The sequence below is a fragment of the Podarcis gaigeae genome, assembly GCF_964106915.1.
Source record: "Podarcis gaigeae genome assembly, chromosome: 1".
In the NCBI taxonomy this organism is placed as follows: domain Eukaryota; kingdom Metazoa; phylum Chordata; class Lepidosauria; order Squamata; family Lacertidae; genus Podarcis; species Podarcis gaigeae.
The window spans coordinates 127,113,266-127,133,736 of record NC_139678.1 but is presented as its reverse complement, the minus strand read 5'-3'; the positions used below and the strand labels follow the sequence as shown (position 1 = coordinate 127,133,736).

General features: G+C 43.3%; 1 protein-coding gene across 4 annotated transcripts in view; it reads left to right on the top strand.

Moving 5' to 3' along the window:
• Positions 1-3,478: 3,478 nt before the first annotated feature.
• Positions 3,479-20,471, top strand: part of ALS2 (alsin Rho guanine nucleotide exchange factor ALS2) — a 54,725-nt gene continuing 37,732 nt past the window's right edge. Inside the window, exons 1-9 of one of the 4 annotated variants that reach the window (XM_083703756.1) lie at positions 3,826-5,158; positions 5,493-6,201; positions 7,917-7,986; positions 8,840-8,994; positions 9,439-10,349; positions 14,971-15,331; positions 17,019-17,187; positions 17,550-17,646; positions 19,014-19,091. In XM_083703756.1, the coding sequence (XP_083559882.1) occupies positions 7,967-7,986; positions 8,840-8,994; positions 9,439-10,349; positions 14,971-15,331; positions 17,019-17,187; positions 17,550-17,646; positions 19,014-19,091 (1,791 nt within the window). In that variant the 5' untranslated portion in view covers positions 3,826-5,158; positions 5,493-6,201; positions 7,917-7,966. Of the gene's footprint in view, positions 3,598-3,647; positions 3,790-3,825; positions 5,159-5,492; positions 6,202-7,916; positions 7,987-8,839; positions 8,995-9,438; positions 10,350-14,970; positions 15,332-17,018; positions 17,188-17,549; positions 17,647-19,013; positions 19,092-20,471 lie in introns of those variants that run through there. The other 3 variants (XM_083703754.1, XR_014556400.1, XM_083703755.1) reach the window with 3 other exon arrangements.

Here is a 20,471-nt window from a genome sequence, read left to right as displayed (position 1 = left end):
TACTGCACCCTTTGTTTAAAGTTAATTTTAAATCTGGGCTTCTTCAAAGCAGTGCCTCAACTCTGACTGCTTCAATGGTTTTCAACTCTGAACTCGGGACTCTTTGGTGTTCAGCACAGTGCCCAGGTGGGTTCTGCGGCCAGCTTTCTTTCCCCTGCTTCAGGGGGTTGGTTAAGGTAAAGAACCTCTGGACGATTAAGCCCAGTCAAAGGCGACTATGGGGTTGCGGCGCTCATCTCGCTTTCAGGTTGAGGGAGCCGGCATTTGTCCACAGACAGCTTTCCTACTGATACGGAAGGGGGGGCATGTCTTCTTCACCTTCTTCTTCGCTACAATATATCAATTTATTTCCAATTGTCAATGTCAAAAGGGACTAAAATCTATAAAATTCATAGAAAATCAACGTGCCAATTTGCTCAATTTCTCTAGGACTCCATCACACCTCCCCTGTCCTCCATAATCCCTCATGCAAGGTGTCAAGACCCTAATCCTGTCAAATCACTCTGCCAAGCCTTTCCTCCAGGAAATGCCAGTACATGGACCATTGTCTTCTCATCAGGATGTGCTTATCTGCGCATATCTCCAGCTCTGCATATTCCCCCCTCCCTCCTCCATATGTTAATCCTGTGTAACCCAACCTCTTCTTAATGTATTCATGATGTTATCTGTGTAACCCAACCTCTCTTTAATGTATTCATGATGTAACTCGGATGTATTTTGCACTGTATTCTGGGACATGGAGGGAAGTTTCAAAAGTTTATGTCACCCCTTTCTCGCTGTTCAATCTCGCCTTGAACCTGTTGCGCAATAAACGTGGATCTTCTGCAGCTTGCTCCTGTCTCCGGCTGAGCTCATTTTCCTCTGCAGGGACCCGCGGACTTAGTCCGACGAGCTGGGTGGCTGAGCAGCCTCACACCCAGATTTTTACCGTAACACTGTCTAAACCGCTTCTGGAGCAATGGAACACTGTGACGGAAACTAGAGCACACGGAAACGCCATTTACCTTCCCACCGCAGCGGTACCTATTTATCTACTTGCACTGGTGTGCTTTCGAACTGCTAGGTTGGCAGAAGCTGGGACTGAGCAACGGGAGCTCATCCCGTCGCGGGGATTTGAACCGCCGACCTTCCGATCGGCAAGCCCAAGAGGCTCAGTGGTTTAGACCACAGTGCCACCTGCTCCCGACATCCGGAGGGTAGGATTCAAACCCAGTGCCTTCAAGTTACGAGAAAGGAGATTCAGACTAAACATCAGGAAGGACTTTCTGACACTAAGAGCGGTTAGAGGTGGTGGACTCCTTGGAGCTTTTAAAGCAGAGGTTGGGTGGCCATTTGCCCTGGTCGCTTTAGCTGAGACCCCTGAATTGCATTCAGACCCTGCAATTCAACGCTGAGAGCTCACAGAGGGGACTATTAAATTTCTTGTCATGCTGCTTCATGCGCTAATCTTCCCACAACAAAGGCAGAATGATACACCTTGACAGGTATCTGAGGGGACGCTTAGGGCACTCCAGTCAGCTCTCTCCTCCGTACCACAGAGATAATAGCAGGGCCAGATTTAGGTTTGATGAGGCCCTATGCTACTGAAGATAATGGGGCCCTTTATATGTCCAGCTATCCTTTGTCAACAACAAATTGTCACTCTTTTCTGTGTTGAATATATGCTATATGGTAATTTATGGACCTAACAGGTATCTACTTTTTTTAAAAAAAGATATTTATTAAAGTTTAACAATTACAGAGAAAGAAAAACAGACAATAATAATCAAAAGTACAGAAAAATACAATGCTAAAAAAAAGAAGAGAAAAAAAAGAAAACCCAAAAACAATAGTTAAACAATAACATTTAAAAACAATAACATCCAATATTTTCATATCTTTATCTTTCATTTACTTATTTCCATGACTTCCTCACGCCTCCCTTTTTGTATTCTTAATTCATAATTGTTTCAGCAAGTCCTTTCCCTCTTTCTCAGATTTTATTCCATAATTTATCTTAATGCAATTTAACCTTAAATTTTACACTTTAACCCATTAACAATCCATTTTAACTTAATTCTTTATAACCTTTCTGCTAAGACCATGTAGGTTCATTCCAGCATCTTTCTAACATTCATTAATTTTACAATATTTTTTAAAATATACTTTAAATTTTTTCCAATCTTCTTCCATCGACTCTTCTCCCTGGTCTCGGATTCTGCCAGTCATTTCCGCCATTTCCATGTAGTCCATCAGTTTCATCTGCCATTCTTCTCTGGTGGGTAGATCTTGCGTCTTCCAATACTTTGCAATAAGTATTCTTGCTGCTGTTGTGGCGTACATAAAAAATGTTCTCTTTCTTTGGCACCAATTGGCTGACCATGCCCAGGAGAAAGGCCTCTGGTTTCTTCAAAAAGGTATATTTAAATACCCTTTTCATTTCATTATAGATCATCTCCCAGAATGCCTTAATCTTTGGGCATGTATGGACCTAACAGGTATCTAAAGCCATTTGCACATGTTGCCATGCAACCAGACCATGCAGTGTAGGCACCCTATATATATATATAAATGAGTGCTATTTTAGGGAGCAAGCTAGCAGGCATTACTTACATCATAGGAACCTACACAACACAAAACACTGTTGCTGTATATGTTTTATTTTATTTGTTTTCTATCTTATATTTTGGAAATGTACATCCAGTTGTTGTTGTTTTTTCCCTTTAATTTTTTGGGGGGCCCTAAACTATACCTTGTTAAGCTTTTACGTAAATCTGGCACTGGATAATAGAATGGTCGAGTTGGGAGGGACTCCAAGGGCATAGCTGTCAACGTTTCCCTTTTTTTAAGGGAAATTCCCTTATTCCGAATAGGATTCCTCGCAAGAAAAGGGAAAAGTTGACAGCTATGCCCAAGGGTCATCTATCTCAACCCCCTGCAATAGCTAATGCATTCACCTCACATGTGCGTATAAAATATCTGTGTGTGTGTGTCAAAACAAAAAAAATTCCTTCCAGTAGCACCTTAAAGACCAACTAAGTTAGTTCTTGGTATGAGATTTCGTGTGCATGCACACTTCTTCAGATCTGAAGTGTGCATGCACACAAAAGCTCATACCAAGAACTAACTTAGTTGGTCTTTAAGGTGCTACTGGAAGGAATTTTTTTTGTTTTGACTATGGCAGACCAACACGGCTACCTATCTTTAAGTGTGTGAGAGAGAGAGAGAGAGAGAGAGAGAGAGAGAGAGTGTGTGTGTGTGTGTGTGTGTGTGTGTGTGTGTGTGTGTGTGTGTGTGTGTGTGTGTAGGTGTAGTGAGAGGACGGTGCCCAGGTTGGCCGAAGTTCGCTTTCTTAGCGCCCCTCGCACTAGTTTGTCCCACTCCAGACCCCGTCCCCGCGCGCGCTCTCCGCCCGGCCTACCGCCCCCGCCTTCTCTTTCCCAGCCTCTTCTCCTAATCTTCCCTCAGCAGAGGCCGAAAGGCTGGCCCCGCCCCCAGGGCCCACCAGGCCCCGCCTCCCGCCCGCCCGCCCGCTCTTTACGTGAATCAGCTGGTTTGAGCGTCCCTAGAAGCCGGCGGGGAGCTCGGCGGCTCACAGCGTAAGGCGCGCGGTTGCAGGTGAGAAGCGGGGCGCGGGGGGGGGGGGCGACGCCACACACGCACGGGAGGGGGGGGAGAGGGGTGGTTAGTAAGGGAGGATGACGACAACGACGCCGGGTTCCGAGCGGCTCTCTCGCGCGCCAACTCCCAACCGCCGCTTTAGCCCCCTTTCCCTCCTCCTCATCTACCCCACCCCTCAGCGCGCGAGGGGTGAGGGAAACTTAAGTCACGTGCTTAGCGCGGGGGGGGGGAAGGGATGAGAGAAAACACATTTTCTCACCTGCTTGTCGTCGTTGCTCTCATTGGCATCGCTGCCTGTCCTTTAATAAACCAGCACGAAATTTATTTTCCTTTTTCTGTAGTTGGGGGGGGGGGCAAGGCACCTCCATCTATCTGTTTTCGTTTCCACAAATATTTTATATAGGGAAATATATGTGTGTGTATATATATATATATATATATGCTTACGAGGTGAGGTGAGGGACTATATATATATATATATATATAGTCCCTCACCTCGTAAGCACTGTGGCCTTTTCCCGTCGTCAAGGGAAGGGGATGTTGATTCCACTCCCTTCCTTCCTCCATAAACGTGAAGAGACTTAAAACTAGCATCAAGTGTGAACCTGTTGAATTTTGGAGTTCTTTCCTTTTCCACCACTCAGAATACAGCTTTTGCCTACCTCTTAGAAAGGCTAGATAATGTTTCATTCTGTGCCTTGCGCAGGTCTTTTTTTTGTGTGTGTATGTGTGGAAAAACAACTATCTGGCAAGGTATCAATGTGTGATGGCATTGGTCCCTCTTACCAGCTGTGGCTTAGGGCCTTTCCAAACAGAGCTTGCTTTTCCAGGGGGAGATTGCGTTTGCTGCTGCTACTGCTTTGCTCTCCGTAGTCGCGGCTAGTGATATCTCTGTTCCTGCTTTATTAAATGGAACAAGGCCAGCTTTGCTGCTGAGGGATAGTCTTTCCCCACCCTCCTCCTTCAAATATATTTTTGCAAAGATGTGGAAGCTAGCATCGAGCAGATGACTGAAGAGGCCCCTAAGGAACAGGGACAAAGATTTGCAATTATTTTAAAATGGAATGGAGCATCCTTGAAGAACGCATGGAACCCTGAACAGGAGCCTACTACGCTGCAACATTTTGATGCAGATCTCACAGGGTTACATTCGAAAGTTGCTTCTGTCCTGCCTCACATACAATAAGAACAATACACTGTTCCAGAGGCGTTCCTGCAGCACCGTGGGTGCAATAGTCCTGTCTGCTGGGACAGAAGCATTTTCTGCAACTACTGGAGAAACTGTGATTCCTTCCCATTCCCCATGGCAGCGTTTGCTGGTCTGATGTCTTGACTGATGCCATTCTCTTCAAGGGTAGCCATATTGTTTTGGGAATGAATGCCATACAGACCTGGGAGCCATTAAAACTAAACATTAAGTATATCCAATCTTACCTTCAAGGGAATGAAAACGGATTGGAAGTGTTTACAAACTTCTTAAATTGTCTGTAGTTGCCATCAAATTGCCTTAAGAATAAGAGTTCTGATTTTCAAGATTGGCTCCAATAATGGGACGCAGGTGGCGCTGTGGGTTAAAGCCTCAGAGCCTAGGACTTGCCAATCGAAAGGTCGGCGGTTCGAATCCCTGCGGCGGGGTGCGCTCCCGCTGCTCGGTCCCAGCGCCTGCCAACCTAGCAGTTCGAAAGCACCTCCGGGTGCAAGTAGATAAATAGGGACCGCTTACCAGCGGGAAGGTAAACGGCGTTTCCGTGTGCGGCTCTGGCTCGCCAGATGCAGCTTTGTCACGCTGGCCACGTGACCCGGAAGTGTCTCTGGACAGCGCTGGCCCCTGGCCTCTTAAGTGAGATGGGCGCACAACCCCAGAGTCTGTCAAGACTGGCCCGTACGGGCAGGGGTACCTTTACCTTTACCTTTAGTGGCACCTTCATGTTGTATCCTGTTTTCTTTTATATTGCTGAATGAGATGTTCATGGGAATAAAGACATGGTTAAATGACCAGTCAGCAGTTTTTGCTTAGTTTTTATTTCGGTCTGAAGACAGGGATGGGAGGCAATTTCCTTGCGCAGCATTTTAAAAAAGTGTATAGGGAAGTGGCCAGGAAATGGTGAAGTCTTGCATCTTTAATTCTGGAATAGTATTACACAACTGCAACATTTGAAGATCTTCCAGTAGTTTACATGTCTTGCTCTAATTGGTCTAATGTTTGGTTACATTTTCTATAACTTTTTTTAAAAAAATCTGCATTAATTGTTCCTTTAATCCTGAATGCTGTTAAGTTTTCAGTCTTCCTACTCTCATTCACCATGGGCTTTACATTCTCCAATGTCAATGCAACATCAATCAAATTTGCTTATCTATGGGTTCAGCGGGGCTTAACTTGTAAAATGTGTACTTCAGGGGTCCAACTGGGCATTCATCCCAAGGAAATCTCTTCTATGGGAGAGGAACAAGATCTTGTGGTGGCCATGAACACAAGTGGGAACCCCTGGAGCCAACAAAACTTGCGCTAGCAGCCTTGAGTGGCACCCCGTTTGAGGAAGTGGAAATATTGGATGATTCTGCAGCCTCCTCCTGGATTCTCCCACAACTTCCCCAAGAGTGGTGTGTGAAATTGGAAGCCCAGAGCTAGCTACTTGGGAGGAAGTGAAGCAAGTGCGAGCACTTGAACTAGATTAAGAACCTATGAGAGCTAGGAGGAGTGGAGTAAAGCTGCTATGAGAACCATTTAGTTTTTGACAGTCACAAGTAATTGAATTGGTGTCATTTAAAATAACCACCGTGTGCTTAGTAGGTATGCCAGTTGGTTCCTGCTTGTTGTCTTTATTCTTTTTATAATGTGGTACTGTAAGTTTTAAAAAGGCCTTAGGGGAATATGACACAATTTCAATGTTCAGGTGATGGTTCTGTGTGCATTACTTCTTTATCAAAGCATTAAGCCAACATGAAAGAAAATAACCAGACATTCTCTTACAAAACTAAAATCGGGTTTAAAATATAGCTTCACAAATGTAAGGATGGTCACTAGTGTGTATCTTGCCAGAGGCAGCAGAATATAGAAGTACTGGGAATAGGCTGGGCTGACCTCACTGTGCAGACACCACAGTGACACAGAGCAGCAATATTTAGGATTAAAATCCAAGCATCTGATAAAGTAGACTGTAATCTACAAAAGCTTTATGCCAGGCATAGCCAAACCTGCCCCTCCAGCTGTTTTGGGACTACAATTCCCATCCCTGACCACTGGTCCTGTTAGCTAGGGATGATGGGAGTTGTAGTCCCAAAACAGCTGGAGGGCCGAGTTTGCCTATGCCTGCTTTATGCCATACTAAATGTGTTAGTCTTTATGGTGCTACAAGTGTCTTTGTTTTGGGTAATACATACTTAAGCAGCTAAATTATATATGCAAAGCAATGTGAGATCATTAGTAAATAGATTTTTTTGTTTTTAAGCATCCAATAGAATTGTTTCTCATATCAGATTTTTCTAAACATTAATGTTCTCACAAGTAAGGAAACGGAGATGCTGAATTATAGGGAAACGATATGTGTATTATGAGGGAAGAGGTAACACTTGTATGGTTTTCTTACTTGTATCATGGCAAGGAGCTGGGGAGGGGGTTCGTACAATACACACACAGTTCCAGCTTTGTAAGTATAGTCTTGTATATGGAAGTGTGAGAAGCAGCCATGGTTGTTGTTCTGCAACTGTGGATACAAGAGATCTCTTGAAATTGAAAACGTATGTTAAAAACTTGCTTCTCCTAAGGAAAGAAAGTGTTGAATAATCACAACTTTCTCCTGAGGGCTATGACTGTCCTAATTGGACCCTTTAACAGCTGGTCACAAGAGTGGTGCTAGCTGAAAAGGTCTGTTTTGAAGGAGCGTTCTTTTAAAAAACTTGCAGTGAAAAGGCCTTTCATGAAATCTGTGGGCAGAGTAATTCTGTTGAGCTTTTGTTTCTAATTTTTTTTAATGGCTTAGCATAGAAACTTTTACGCATTCCAGTCTTCTGTAGATGTTCAAAGCTGAGATGACCTTTTTTTTTTTTGCACTTTCTTGCACCCTGTAGGACAGTGGTGTCCAAACTTTTTTCAAAGAGTTCCAACTTCACAAAGAAGTGAAGGGCCCTGAGGGCCAACCAAGGTTATTAAACTTTTATTTAGGATTGAAGAGGATTGAAGTAGTTAAGCCATTTTTTAGGATTTTTACCCCAAGAAATAAACTGCCACAGAGTCCAAATTAAACCAACCGGCGAGCCACATGCTTTTCCACATGTACTTCAGCTACTAAACTTGTGTTTTGCTTTCATCTTAACAGTTCCTATCTCAAAGAGGAATGATTTGGTAATGGCCTGTTCTTGCTGACTGATGGACCCTAAAGAAGAAAGGTAAGCCTGTTTGTATTTGATGCTACATCTAGACAGGTGGTGCAAAAAAATTCAAACTCATAGAATTTTGGATCCACTTGCCTGTGACAAGGAAGAATCGCCTTTGATCCAGTAGGTATGGAGCATCTTACAAATTGGAAACAAGTGAATATTTCAGACTGTTGAGGTGGCAAAAATGATGGCTAGCTGTATATAGGCAGGCAGAGTAAAAGCCTTTTGCAGGCTAGTAAGGTTTCTGAACTTACAAATCTGATTTAATATGCTTTTAAACCTGTATAACATATTAAGCTAAGGAAATAATAATTGATGGTATTCCAGCACACCTATTTAAACTCTGACTCTTTTTTGGAACCAGAGGATAGGGGAAAAGGAAAACAAATAGCCATTTTTGGTTCACAGCATTTTAAGTATAAACAAGTTTGCTTCTAATTCTTCCCAGTAGTGAACAGACAGACAGAGATACTGGCCCAAAGCCATCCATTGAGTTTAATGGTTGAGTGGGAGTTTGAACCTATGTCTCCCTGGTCATTGTCCAGTCACTATCATATAATTCGCGATACACTGCTTCCCTGTCTTATCTGTACAAGGGATACTGGGAATAGGCATGCTTTAAACTTACGCAAACCGATGTTGAGGGTGTGCAAACATGCTCTTAAGATTTCCTTCTACTGGTGTTTGGTATTTAACAATGAGTTGCCCTCCTGGATATTACAAATGGATAAAACCTGCATTCTGAGAATGAAGTGCAGCTGATGTATCATGCATATGTGCAAAACAATTTCCTCTGAATTAAACTTGTGTAGACTTTAAATTAATCTTACATTATCAGCATTTTATTTATTTTGCTACATAGTTCAGCAGACCAAGAGGGAGCGCGCGAGAGAGGCCTGGTCTATACGTGGCAGGCTGGTTGCTGTTGTCCAGATCCTGAAAGACTTCCAGGTTGGAGTGGAAAGATAGTGTTGCAGGCAGCAGTTGGCATAAACCATGGTGTGCTTCTCTCAGAAGGTATGGAATGTTGGTCCTAAGAGCATTATTTAATATTTAAGATGATGATGATGATAGCATTTGTAAAATGAAATTTCAAAGTTAATGATTTTCCACAATTGCATTTTATGAGGATGGAAACAGAGTATTCAGTATTTAAAAAAAGTGTATATATAATTGCACGTTTGGATTATACCTCTCTACCACTTCTTGAAGAATTTGGTATAGCCAAAGAAAGGCAAGAACTGAGCCATGCATGTTCTCGTGAAGAAAGATGATGTCAAAACTCTTTAAAGATTTGTTCAAGATTTTTGTCCTAGATCAATTCTTTCATATGTAGGACCTTGCTTTGTGGGCAAATTTCTCTGTAAATTTGCCTTCGGAACCAATGAAAACTAGCCTATTAATAGCCTGATTCTCTAGTAATTGTACTGTATTTTCAGTGTGTGTGTGTATTTGTTTCAGATGGTGAGGTTTACAGTTTTGGAAAGCTTCCTTGGAGGGTTGAGAGGGAAGATGCTTATATCAGCTGTCCCATCTTGGAAAAGGCTTTGAATGGACAACATGTTGTTACAGTGGCAGCTGGCAGCTTCCATTGTGGAGCAGTGACTGAAGGTGGCGACGTGTACATGTGGGGTGGAAATTCTGCCGGCCAATGTGCAGTGGCCAACCAGGCCTTTGTGCCGGAACCCAAACCCATCAGTATTTCTGACTCTGAAGCTAGCCATCCCTTGCCAATACGGATTTTGCAGCTGGCATGTGGAGAGGAGCACACCCTGGCGCTCTCCCTAAGCAGAGAGATATGGGCGTGGGGAAGTGGCTGTCAGCTGGGGCTCATAACCAACACTTTCCCAGTTACCAAACCACAAAAGGTCGAGTACCTGGCAGGCCGCGTTGTGCTTCAGATTGCTTGCGGAGCCTCTCACAGCCTGGCTCTTGTGCAGTGCCTCCCTACTCAAGACATAAAGCCTATTCCAGAGAGATGCAATCACTGCAGCCAACTCCTGATCACCATGACCGACAAAGAAGACCATGTCATTATCTCTGACAGCCATTGTTGTCCATTAGGGGTGGTTCTAGCTGACTCCCACTCGGAATGCCACATCTCTTGCTCCTCGCTAGAAACTCTAGAGAGGAAGAGTATAACAAGCAGTCAAGGTGACGATTGTCAGAAAACGCTTACAGAAGACCAGGCACTCGCTGCCGCAGAGTATGATGCAGCAAGTGTGTTTTCAAACAGCGATGCCCAGGAAGACAGTGGCATTTCTAGCCCAGGAAATCTCTTGATAATGGACAAGGTGACAACAAAGCAGCACTTGGCAAGTCTTCCGGATAATCCGTTAAATGAGAAGCCTATGGATCAGCAACCTGAGCAGGTACCCACAGTCACTAGGCTGTGCTTTCATTGCTGTATGATCACGCTGTCCTGCAAAGTTCTGATGATTCTTGAGAATGTGACTTTAAATGAGAGCTGTGGTTCCGAAGGAGGCATCGCTTCCATCTTCCCCTTAAGCTGCGGTCAAAAGGCCGCGCAATTTAAACAGTAGAAAAAATACAAAAGAAAAGCAAGAGTAGCAGAAAAATAAATTCTTCTTCCCCCAGGCTTTTGACAAATTAAACAATATATGGCCTTTTAAACTGTGTGGGGTTTGGGGATTATTGTTTTGTTTATTAAATCAAAAGGTCCTTTACCTGGCACTTGGTGTCAAATGAGCCTTTTTGGTAAGTGAATTCCAGAGTCAAGGTGCCATAACTGAGAAGACCCTGTTATTTGTTTTCATCAAACTCACTTGCAGAGGCAGACTGGGAGAGGGGTCTCCCAGAAACAACTTAGTAGACAGGTGGATTTATGCAGCGTTTGGTATTGGTTCTTTTTTTGTGATCTGATTGACAGCAGTTAGTGTTATGGATGTGTTCTATAGATTTGTGCGGAATTTTTAACTCTGGTTGTTTGGTGTAAAGCAGGAAAATAAAGGATAAAGTTCCCCACAACTTAACTTGGGCTTTACAGAGGTATAATGGCAGAACCTGTTCTCAGTACTGTGACTGAATTCTGGGAAAATGGGGAGTGCCTTTCCCTCGCCTCTAAGGGGAAATGGCTTCATGTTATAAATTAAACATAGGTCGTGAAACATACTGTAGTTTCTTTTCTCTTGCTTTGTATTTTGAATGCTGCTGAACACTATGCAATACTAAACAGTGAATCTTGCATATGCTTAACACATGCTTTGTGTCTACCAAGAGAGACAGATTGTTCTGCCAATATGAAGCAAAGATTTAATTCATTCTTTGTATATTAGCATTGTTTTCAGTGTCGGGCAACTTCTGTTCTGTGGATAGTTTATACCAAAGAAGCATTTGTTGTAAACACTTCCCCCATGTCTTTTTATTAAAGAAACTGCGCAGTATTGAAGAAGATCTATATACGCTGCACATTTATTCAGCATTTTTCAGTAATACCACTGGTTACGTACTGTCCTCCTTGCAAATGCTTTGGGTAATGAGCTCTGCTAACCTGGAAGTAGGTCTCCTGGAAGTGCACTTTGCCCGGGGATGTGAGTGGAAGGGCTGCACAGAAGGCCCCATTAGCGAAAGCGCGCCTTAGGTTAAGAATGGTTTCATGTTAAGAACGGACCTCCGGAACGAATTAAGTTCATAACCGGAGGTACCACTGTATAATCTTTACAGAACATTTTATAATCTTTATAGGATTCCTACTAATGGGAAGTAATTGCCTGTTTTGTAAGGATTAAGACATATTTGTTTACAAGAGTTCTTACTTCTTTACCATAAGGTCCCAGTGCAGGTTATAACAATTTCATATACAATTATAAAAACAGATGCAACCTTTACTATGATAAAACAAGTACTGTAAAGCCATTCCAAATGGAAATAATTGCATAAATTTAACAAAGGAGGTTAGTCTCACAAAATAAAATACCTTAACTGACAGAGGCCAGAATAAAGAGGAGCATCTTCAGTCTATTGCATAAGCAGTACAGTGGTACCTCAGGTTAAGTACTTAATTCGTTCCGGAGGTCTGTTCTTAACCTGAAACTGTTCTTAACCTGAAGCACCACTTTAGCTAATGGGGCCTCCTGCTGCTGCCGTGCCGCCAGAGCCAGATTTCAGTTCTTATCCTGAAGCAAAGTTCTTAACCTGAAGCACTATTTCTGGGTTAGCGGAGTGTGTAATCTGAAGCGTATGTAACCTGAAGCATATGTAACCCGAGGTACCACTGTACAATGAAACTGCACCTCTGTGGGCAGGCAATTCCCCCATTTAGCAGCTTCCACAGAAAGTCCTCTTCCACTCTCGTAAGGGTGGTGGAATCACCAGGAGTTCATTTAGTGCCAAAAGTGGGAGAAGCAGAATCGATTCCTCATCTAAATTGGCCTGCGTCATTTGGTTGCTACTCAGTATTATGGGAGGTTAAGATGATGTCTGATTATTTCCTTTCTTGATAATGAACAAAAACCCAGGAGTTCAGCAGTAATGCTCAAAACTAGTTTTTTGTATTCTGGATACATTTGTGCTGCAGTGTTAGGTGGCGTGCCAATCTTGATTTTTCTTTAATGAAAAGATCACTGTCCAAGCAGTCTGTGTCTAAATATTTCCCGTTTGGCTGTAACAAATAAAATTATGCTGACTTTTCCTGTGACTGGTCAAAACAGCCCTGCTTTGTGAACAAGGCATTACCCCTTTTTCAGTTCATACTACAGAGTTTTGAACTGCTGTTCTGTGTGCAGTTGAGAGCTTTTTCAAGCCAGGGCTGCACATGTGCAGTTGACTACATATAAAGGGCACTGAAGTTCAGTCCCCAGCAGTTCTTGTTTTTCAGCTTTGGCATCCAGCTGAGAATTTAGAGCTCAGTGTTCCTTAGCACTTTATTCTGGGTGGGGTGGGGGGTTGGAATTGCACACGTGTACTTCAGAAATTGTTGAGAGGTTGTTGTTTTGTTTAAGCAGGACTACTTGTATAATCACTTGAATCAACCACCAGAAATTGTTTGTGATTTTTATCCTGTAACCTAGATGTAGGGAGCCTTTGGCCCTCCAGATGTTGCTGGACTACAACTCCCATCATTCCCTGGCCATGGGTCAGGTTTTCTGGGGCTGATGGGAGTTGGAGTTCAGCAACATCTGGAGGGCCAAAGGTTCCACACACCAGCTGTATCTAAAAACCTTGAAAACACATCTAAAACATTTCTCTATTAGAAAAAGGAAAAATCTTTCAGGATAAGATGTACATGTGTCCATGTCAGGCTTGGCCTGAGTGCCAAGCCTTAAAAAACCTCTCAAAATCCCAAGGTAAGCCCAGTCATAGTCCAGCCATGGTTACCTTTTATGTGTAATATATACTCCTGGAACTGGGCTGACCCTACCATTAGACATAGTGAAGTGGCTGCCTCAGGCAGCTGATTGATAGAGCAATGGAAGGGACAGCCAAATCTTAGTTAATGCATCATTGTATTTTTAATGCCAAAGGGGTGGAGGAGTGCTTCTGAGACTTTTTGCCTTGGGTGCCAGAATAGCATACTTGATCTTGGATGCTGCACACCTTGACTTAGGGAGAGGGGATGTTTACTGCTCTGCCTCAGGCAGCAAAAGATCTTTGGGCAGCCCCGTTCTAGAGAAAGCTCTAAAACTGCATTCCTAAAAGCAGCCTAAGACACTTTTAAATGGGGAGCTATCAGGGAGTGCAATCTCATGAAAATGAGCATTAGACAGCCTTTCCCCCTGTCTCAGATTAGTTATGTGGAAATAACCCACTTTACCTAGAATATCCTTGGAAGATATATTTCCTAACCCAGTTGTTAGGAAACCTAGTTGTTTTCTAACCTAGTCTCCCTTGAAACATAAGATACAGCATCCTTAGACTCCTAACACATCATATTAACACACACTCTGTCCAAAACAAATGAGGTAAATAAGCATAGCATGTGAGTACTAAGAAATCGGAGCCCTGCCGTGAGTCAAGAACTGCATACAAAAGTAATGCTACTCTTTGGAGAGTGTGGAAGAATGCTTCACAATTGCACAGTTGCTCTGAAACTAATTCAGAGACATAATTTCACAGTTGTTGTTTTTTCCTAATTAAACTTATGCCACATTTTCTTCTAACCTGGGTCTGAATCTTGTACAACCCTTGAAGTATTGATCCTTGGCTAACTCACTTCATTATTGTTGTTATTAATGTCTTAAATAAGCTAGTGACTGCAATAGCTGGCATTCTAATATAATTGCATTTATTATATTTATAACCTGCCCTTCAGCCACAAGGCTTTCAGTGTGGTGCACAGCATTTCATTAAAAATATAAAATAAAACCATTAGACACCCTAAAGTGCTAATACAGCAGCAGAGAAACAGATTCTTTCAACTGACCACTTCCATAGGCCTGAAGGAAAAGCTGTCTTAAACTGAGGTCAAAAAAGTTAATGTGGGGGGCGACCATATCTCCAGCGAACAGACCTTTACGCTAACCAAATATGTAATGTTATAAACAGTGTAAGCCGAATAACCAATCCTCGATTCAGGCTTGAATAAAATTATGAAAAGTACACGTGCTCAATATTATTTTGGCCTGGTTTGCATTGCACAGTCAGCCAAACAATGGCTTACTGGAACTGCGCGAACATGCAAGCTCTTAGAAAGGAGCTTGCTTTCATTTTGCTCTTCCTGGTTCTACTTTCTCCCACACTGAACCCAAGTCCCTCCTCACTATGAGCTGTAGCCTTTTCGCCAAAACCTTGTCTTAGCTCCTTTCGGTGTGGGACCAAAAAGAACCAGGGAGGAGCGAAACAAACTACTTCCCAAGAGCCCTCATGTTTGCACAGTCCCTGTAAGCCATAGTTTGGTTTACCTTGTCATGCAAACCAGGTTTGGATGGTATTCAAGCAGAAGAGTAGAGGTTATGATCTTATTTTAAAGCTTCCTTACTCTGGGTTTGCTTGTTCTAATTAGATTTTGTGGGGTTTCTGTTACTGTATTTCCAGCTACCTCAAGAAGAGGACCTCACCGCTTGCCTACCCAGTCCACCAGGTCCTGGCACATCTGCCCTTAACAGCCTGGTAGTTTCTTGTGCATCAGCAGTTGGCGTAAGAGTTGCTGCTACGTGTGAAGCTGGGGCCTTGTCACTGAAGAAGGTAATGAACTTCTATGGCACAGTTCCAGGAGACACAGTATCCCCACCTAGCGCTGGCTCTCCAAGCCTGGATGGGGTGAAGGACAGCCGAGAGGAGCAGGTCAGGCTGGAGTCAATGCAGGGAAAGAAGAGTTCCAGCTTGGTGGATATTCGAGAAGAGGAATCCGAAGGAGTCTGTCGAAGGCTTTCCTTACCTGGTTTGCTCTCCCAAGGTGAGATGCTCACAGGTGGTTCCAGCGTTATACATCTTGGGGATTTTGGCTCTTTCTTGATGTGTAATTTCTGTGTGCGACAGGGCACACATATTTTTCCTTACATTGATTGTCCATCATTTTTTAAAAAATGCATAGTGTTACTTTGTTCTTGTTTATTAAGCTTGTCACTCATTTTTACACAAGCACCTCAAAGCTGTTCACAAATATAGTAATATACACAGTGCAGTATGTAAAAGCCAAAATAATTAAAAGCAAAGCACAATGCAAGGTAATAAAATCATATAAACAACTCATCCATCCCCTGAAATAGGTCTAATCACCACATTGAGCTCCCAAAGATACATAAACACACACAAAACACCAACTGCTGCAACCTGCACATCATTCATATAGCTGTAGAAAAATCACAAAAGCTCCTCTTTAGGGGCTGCAAGTGCAAATACTGTCACTGTTAAGACAATTGTTGATCTCAAAAATGTGGTACACTAATAACAGCAGTGCATGCATTTTTTAGATCAGTAGTTGTCCTAACAGTAGGAGTTTTTTTCACTTGCACCCCCAAAGAGGAGTTTCCCTAACTTAAGAAACTCTTGGGACAAGTGCATTCTTAGGGCAGGGGGCCAGGAACTGCCCTCTTGTATTCTGCACACAATTATTCATTTATGCAGCACTTTTAATTTGCAGAGTGCTTTAAAATATTTACCCAAGTGCATTGCCTTGCGTTGTGAATTGCTGAGGCAGGTTGACAATCAATTTGGTAATCCATCTTGTGCCGGAAATGAAAGAGGAAGGAAGAAAGCTACTTAACATTATCCCTTTCCTACCTAAAGCAAGTTTTTATGTAAAGCAGAGGTTGCTGTAAAAGTATTGATGCAGTCTCCTGTGTTTGCAACGTTCCTTAATGTTTCCCTTTAGTCTTAAGCATGTAGTAGGTAAACGAGGTTTAATAACACACTAGTGCCCTGACTCTTGTCTCTGAATTCTGTTTCCGCAAACGAGGAGTGGCATTTGAAACCTAGGATAACCTTAAGGCAAGGTTTCCCATACTTGGCTCCAGCTGCTGTTGGACTAGAACTCCCATCATCCAGTGGTCAGGGATGATGGGAATTGTAGTCCAAAAACAACTGGAGACCCTGCCTTAAGGTATTACCTAGGCTAGAATTCTTTTTCAGACACAGAGCTAACTACCATGGAAAATGACCAGCCGTCATCTTCCCTGAAATTTATGGAAGACTAGATTGTTGTTAAGCTGCAATTTCCTCCTCCTTATGTGGCACTTAGGAGGTGTGGTGCACCTTCTGTCCTCACAATCACATTACATTCTCTGAGAACAAAATGACAGATCTCATTCAAATTAACTACCCAGTGTGCTCTGAACTACAGGTGTAAGTTGCCCTTAGGTGTATGTGCCTGTGTTAATCTTGGAGTTTATTTTGGGTTTGTTGACCTGGATTGACAAGGTGACAACTTGAAGGTGCTGCAAGGTGACATATTGCCTTTTCAGTTTAAAATGAAACGGCACTGTTTGACCAAGCCATGCTTGTTGCATATTGCTTAGTCAACATCTTCATACCATCCTGATGTTCCCAAATGACTTTGTGAATCAGCCTTCTTTGTTTGGCTGAAATGTTTTATTTTAGTGTCAGTACACTTAAGGATTTATTTTTGTTTCCCGTGTTAAAAGTTTCTCCAAGGCTCTTGAGGAAAGTTGGACGAGCCAAGATGAGGACCGTGGCCCTCACACCAACCTACAGTGGTGAAGCTGACGCCCTTCTCCCATCTCTGCGAACAGAGGTGTGGAGCTGGGGTAAAGGAAAAGAAGGACAGCTAGGACATGGTGATACTCTGCCAAGGTAAGCTTTCACTGAGGAAATCTGTTCCATTCCAATAAGCAGTGATATTTGGGGTTGATCTTCTATAGCTGTTTGTCTGTGTTCTGTTGAATGCTTCATTATATCATAGAATCATAGAGTTGGAAGGGACCCCCCCATGGGGCCATCTAGTCCAACCCTCTGCAATCCTTAGATGACAAACATCTAACAACACAACAACTTGGGATCAAGATTTGCTTGATATTTTCCTCTATATTGCTACCAATACCTTAGATGCATTGAAATCTTTCTCCTTATTAAGCCTATGGAATATATCATTTGCTGTGTGTAGATTTCCTTTGTGCTTACCTTGTGGGTCCTGATTCTGTTTTGTGGGTTCATAGGCTCCAACCACTTTGTGTAAAAAGTCTTGATGGGAAGGAAGTAATTCATTTGTCTGCTGGTGGCCACCATTCCTTGGCACTCACTGCCAAATCACAGGTATGAGGGTGAAATACTGTTTGCTTCTTTTCCACGGGGTTATAGTGGGATCTGCTTGTTTTTCCTGCGTCAAACTCTCATTTCACTTTTCAGAAAAGGAAACTTGAGCAGCACGCATAATGGACTTCGGGGCCTTTTTACATAGGTGTATATATTTTGTATGAATGTGTGCATCTGAGCTTAAACTTTTTTAAAAAAGCATGCACATATATTTCAATACTTCTCCTGAAACGTAGAAAAAGATTGGTGTACACCTCTTCAAAAGCAGAGGTAACTAGCTAGTGAATTGTGTGTAGGATATGAACTACCAGATGACATTTGTTCTGGCTTGTCCTCATTCCTCAATGTTTTTGGGGATCAGCACTGGTATAATTCTTCCCCTGTAAGAATGGGCAGCAGCAAGTAACTTGGAAATGACAGGCAGATAAGGAACAGTGGCAGAAATGCCAGGAAATAGAGTGGCAGTAGTTTAAAGGCGGGGGAGGAAGAGAAGGAGAGGGAGAAAGAGAAAGAGAAAGAGAAAGGGGATAATAAGAGAGAGGCTGGACATGCACAAGAATTTTCCCCAACACCTATAATAATGAAGGGCAGGGTGGGAAGAGATAGAGACAGAAAGTCAAACATGTGCGATATATCTGGTGGGAGAGACTAAGGAATCTGATCCTACTTTGCTCCCCCTAACTAGAGGTTTAAACCAGGGATGGGAAACTTGTGACCCACCAGATGCTGCAGCGTCCCCAATCCCTGTCCTTTAGCCATGCTGGCCTGGAAGTTGAGAGTTCAACAGCATCTGGAAGGTTCAGGTTCTTCAGCCCTGGTTTGCTTTAAAATCAAAATCAAAAGTGGAAGCTTTGGGTCAAAATCAAAAGTGGAAACATAAGTCCACAACTTGCTGAGGTTTGCGCATGTTTATTAATAAGAAGCTAATGGTTTCCTGTTGCATCTGAACCAAGCCAGACAGTTTTAGTGTTCTTTCTTCTTCTTCTTCTTCTTCTTCTTCTTCTTCTTCTTCTTCTTCTTCTTCTTCCAAAAATGGGGCTCCAGAACTCAGTCCTGCCACTGTGAAGCACTGGTTGAGGTTACAGTTTTGGGTGGTGAGGGAAGGGCATTCTGCCCATGGCTCCTGTGGGCAATAGGTACTTAAAATGAACTGGCCTCTGATCTATAGGGTGCTGAACTGTACAGCTTCATGCATTTACCATCCTGCTCCTAAAAGGAGATTTGCTTCTGCAAAAGGTAGGAAATAATATCTGGATGGACTTCTGTTAATTCATATAATACTGTAGTCTCCTAACATACTGTAATCTTAATTATTTGAAAATGACTCTCCTTTCCCACCACCCCTTCCCCTTGATCTTTTTACATAGGTATATTCATGGGGCAGCAATACCTTTGGGCAGCTTAGTCACTTAAGTTCCCCAACCACAGTCCCTCGCCTTGCAAAGGTACTATATGTGTATTTTTTATATATATAAAAAATCAGTACTATTTGTGACATAGCTTCCTCCTAGAGCAATGGTGGTTATTTATGTGGACTTCAATCTTAACTAGCAGTTTTTCCTCTTTGCATTGTTTATATTGGTAGGGGTGTTGGCTCATCTTTGTGGACAGAAAAAATTGTAGGCTCTAGGACCCTGTGTCTCTCTTGATAGGGATTGAGGTTTTCCCTGCTCCCAAACAGTGCAAATCGGGAACTGCTTATTTCCTTCACATCTGAAGGGAGGGAGTTCCACAGGGCGGGCGCCACTACTGAAAAGGCCCTCTGTCTGGTTCCCTGTAACCTCACTTCTCGCAATGAGGGAACCGTCGGAAGGCCCTCGGTGCTGGATCTCAGTGTCCAGTCTGAACAATGGAGGTGGAGACGCTCCTTCAGGTATACAGGACTGAGGCCGTTTAGGGCTTTAAAGGTCAGCACCAACACTTTGAATTGTGCTCGGAAACGTACTGGGAGCCAATGCAGATCTCTCAGGACCAGTGTTATGTGGTCCCGCCGGCCACTCCCAGTCACCAGGCTAGCTGCCGCATTCTGGATTAATTGCACTTTCCAGGTCACCTTCAAAGGTAGCCCCACGTAGAGCGCATTGCAGTAGTCCAAGCGGGAGATAACTAGAGCATGCACCACTCTGGTGAGACAGTCCGCGGGCAGGTAGGGTCTTAGCCTGCATACCAGATGGAGCTGGTAGACAGCCGCCCTGGACACAGAATTAACCTGCGCCTCCATGGACAGCTGTGAGTCCAAAATGACTCCCAGGCTGCACACCTGGTCCTTCAGGGGCACAGTTATCCCATTCAGGACCAGGGAGTCCCCCACACCCGCCCTCCCCCTGTCCCCCAAAAACAGTACTTCTGTCTTCTCAGGATTCAACCTCAATTTGTTAGCCGCCATCCATCCTCCAACCGCCTCCAGGTACTCACACAGGACCTTCACCGCCTTCACTGGTTCTGATTTAAAAGAGAGGTAGAGCTGGGTATCATCTGCAAGGCAAATGTGGGGATGATCCTTGCCCTCCTGCTGCAGCTTTGCTTTCATAAAGAAGCTGGGACTTGAAGCACAGCACTAAAAATAAGCCCCAGCCCTCTTGAGCTCTAAAAAAGAAATACTGGGGTTTGTTTGAGTTCAGCATTTGCCAGGTATTTGAGTGTATTAGAAAACGCAGCAGCCAAACAAGTCTTTACCACTTTTTCTAATTCCGGAGCCAAAAAGGAGAAGCTTTTGTGTTTTTGACCCTATACCTCCACAGCAAATAACCCCCAGATTTCTTCCTACCGCAAATTATGGATCATCCCCATAGTTGCTCTGAGCTTCTGAGAGCCTCAAAAGGTCT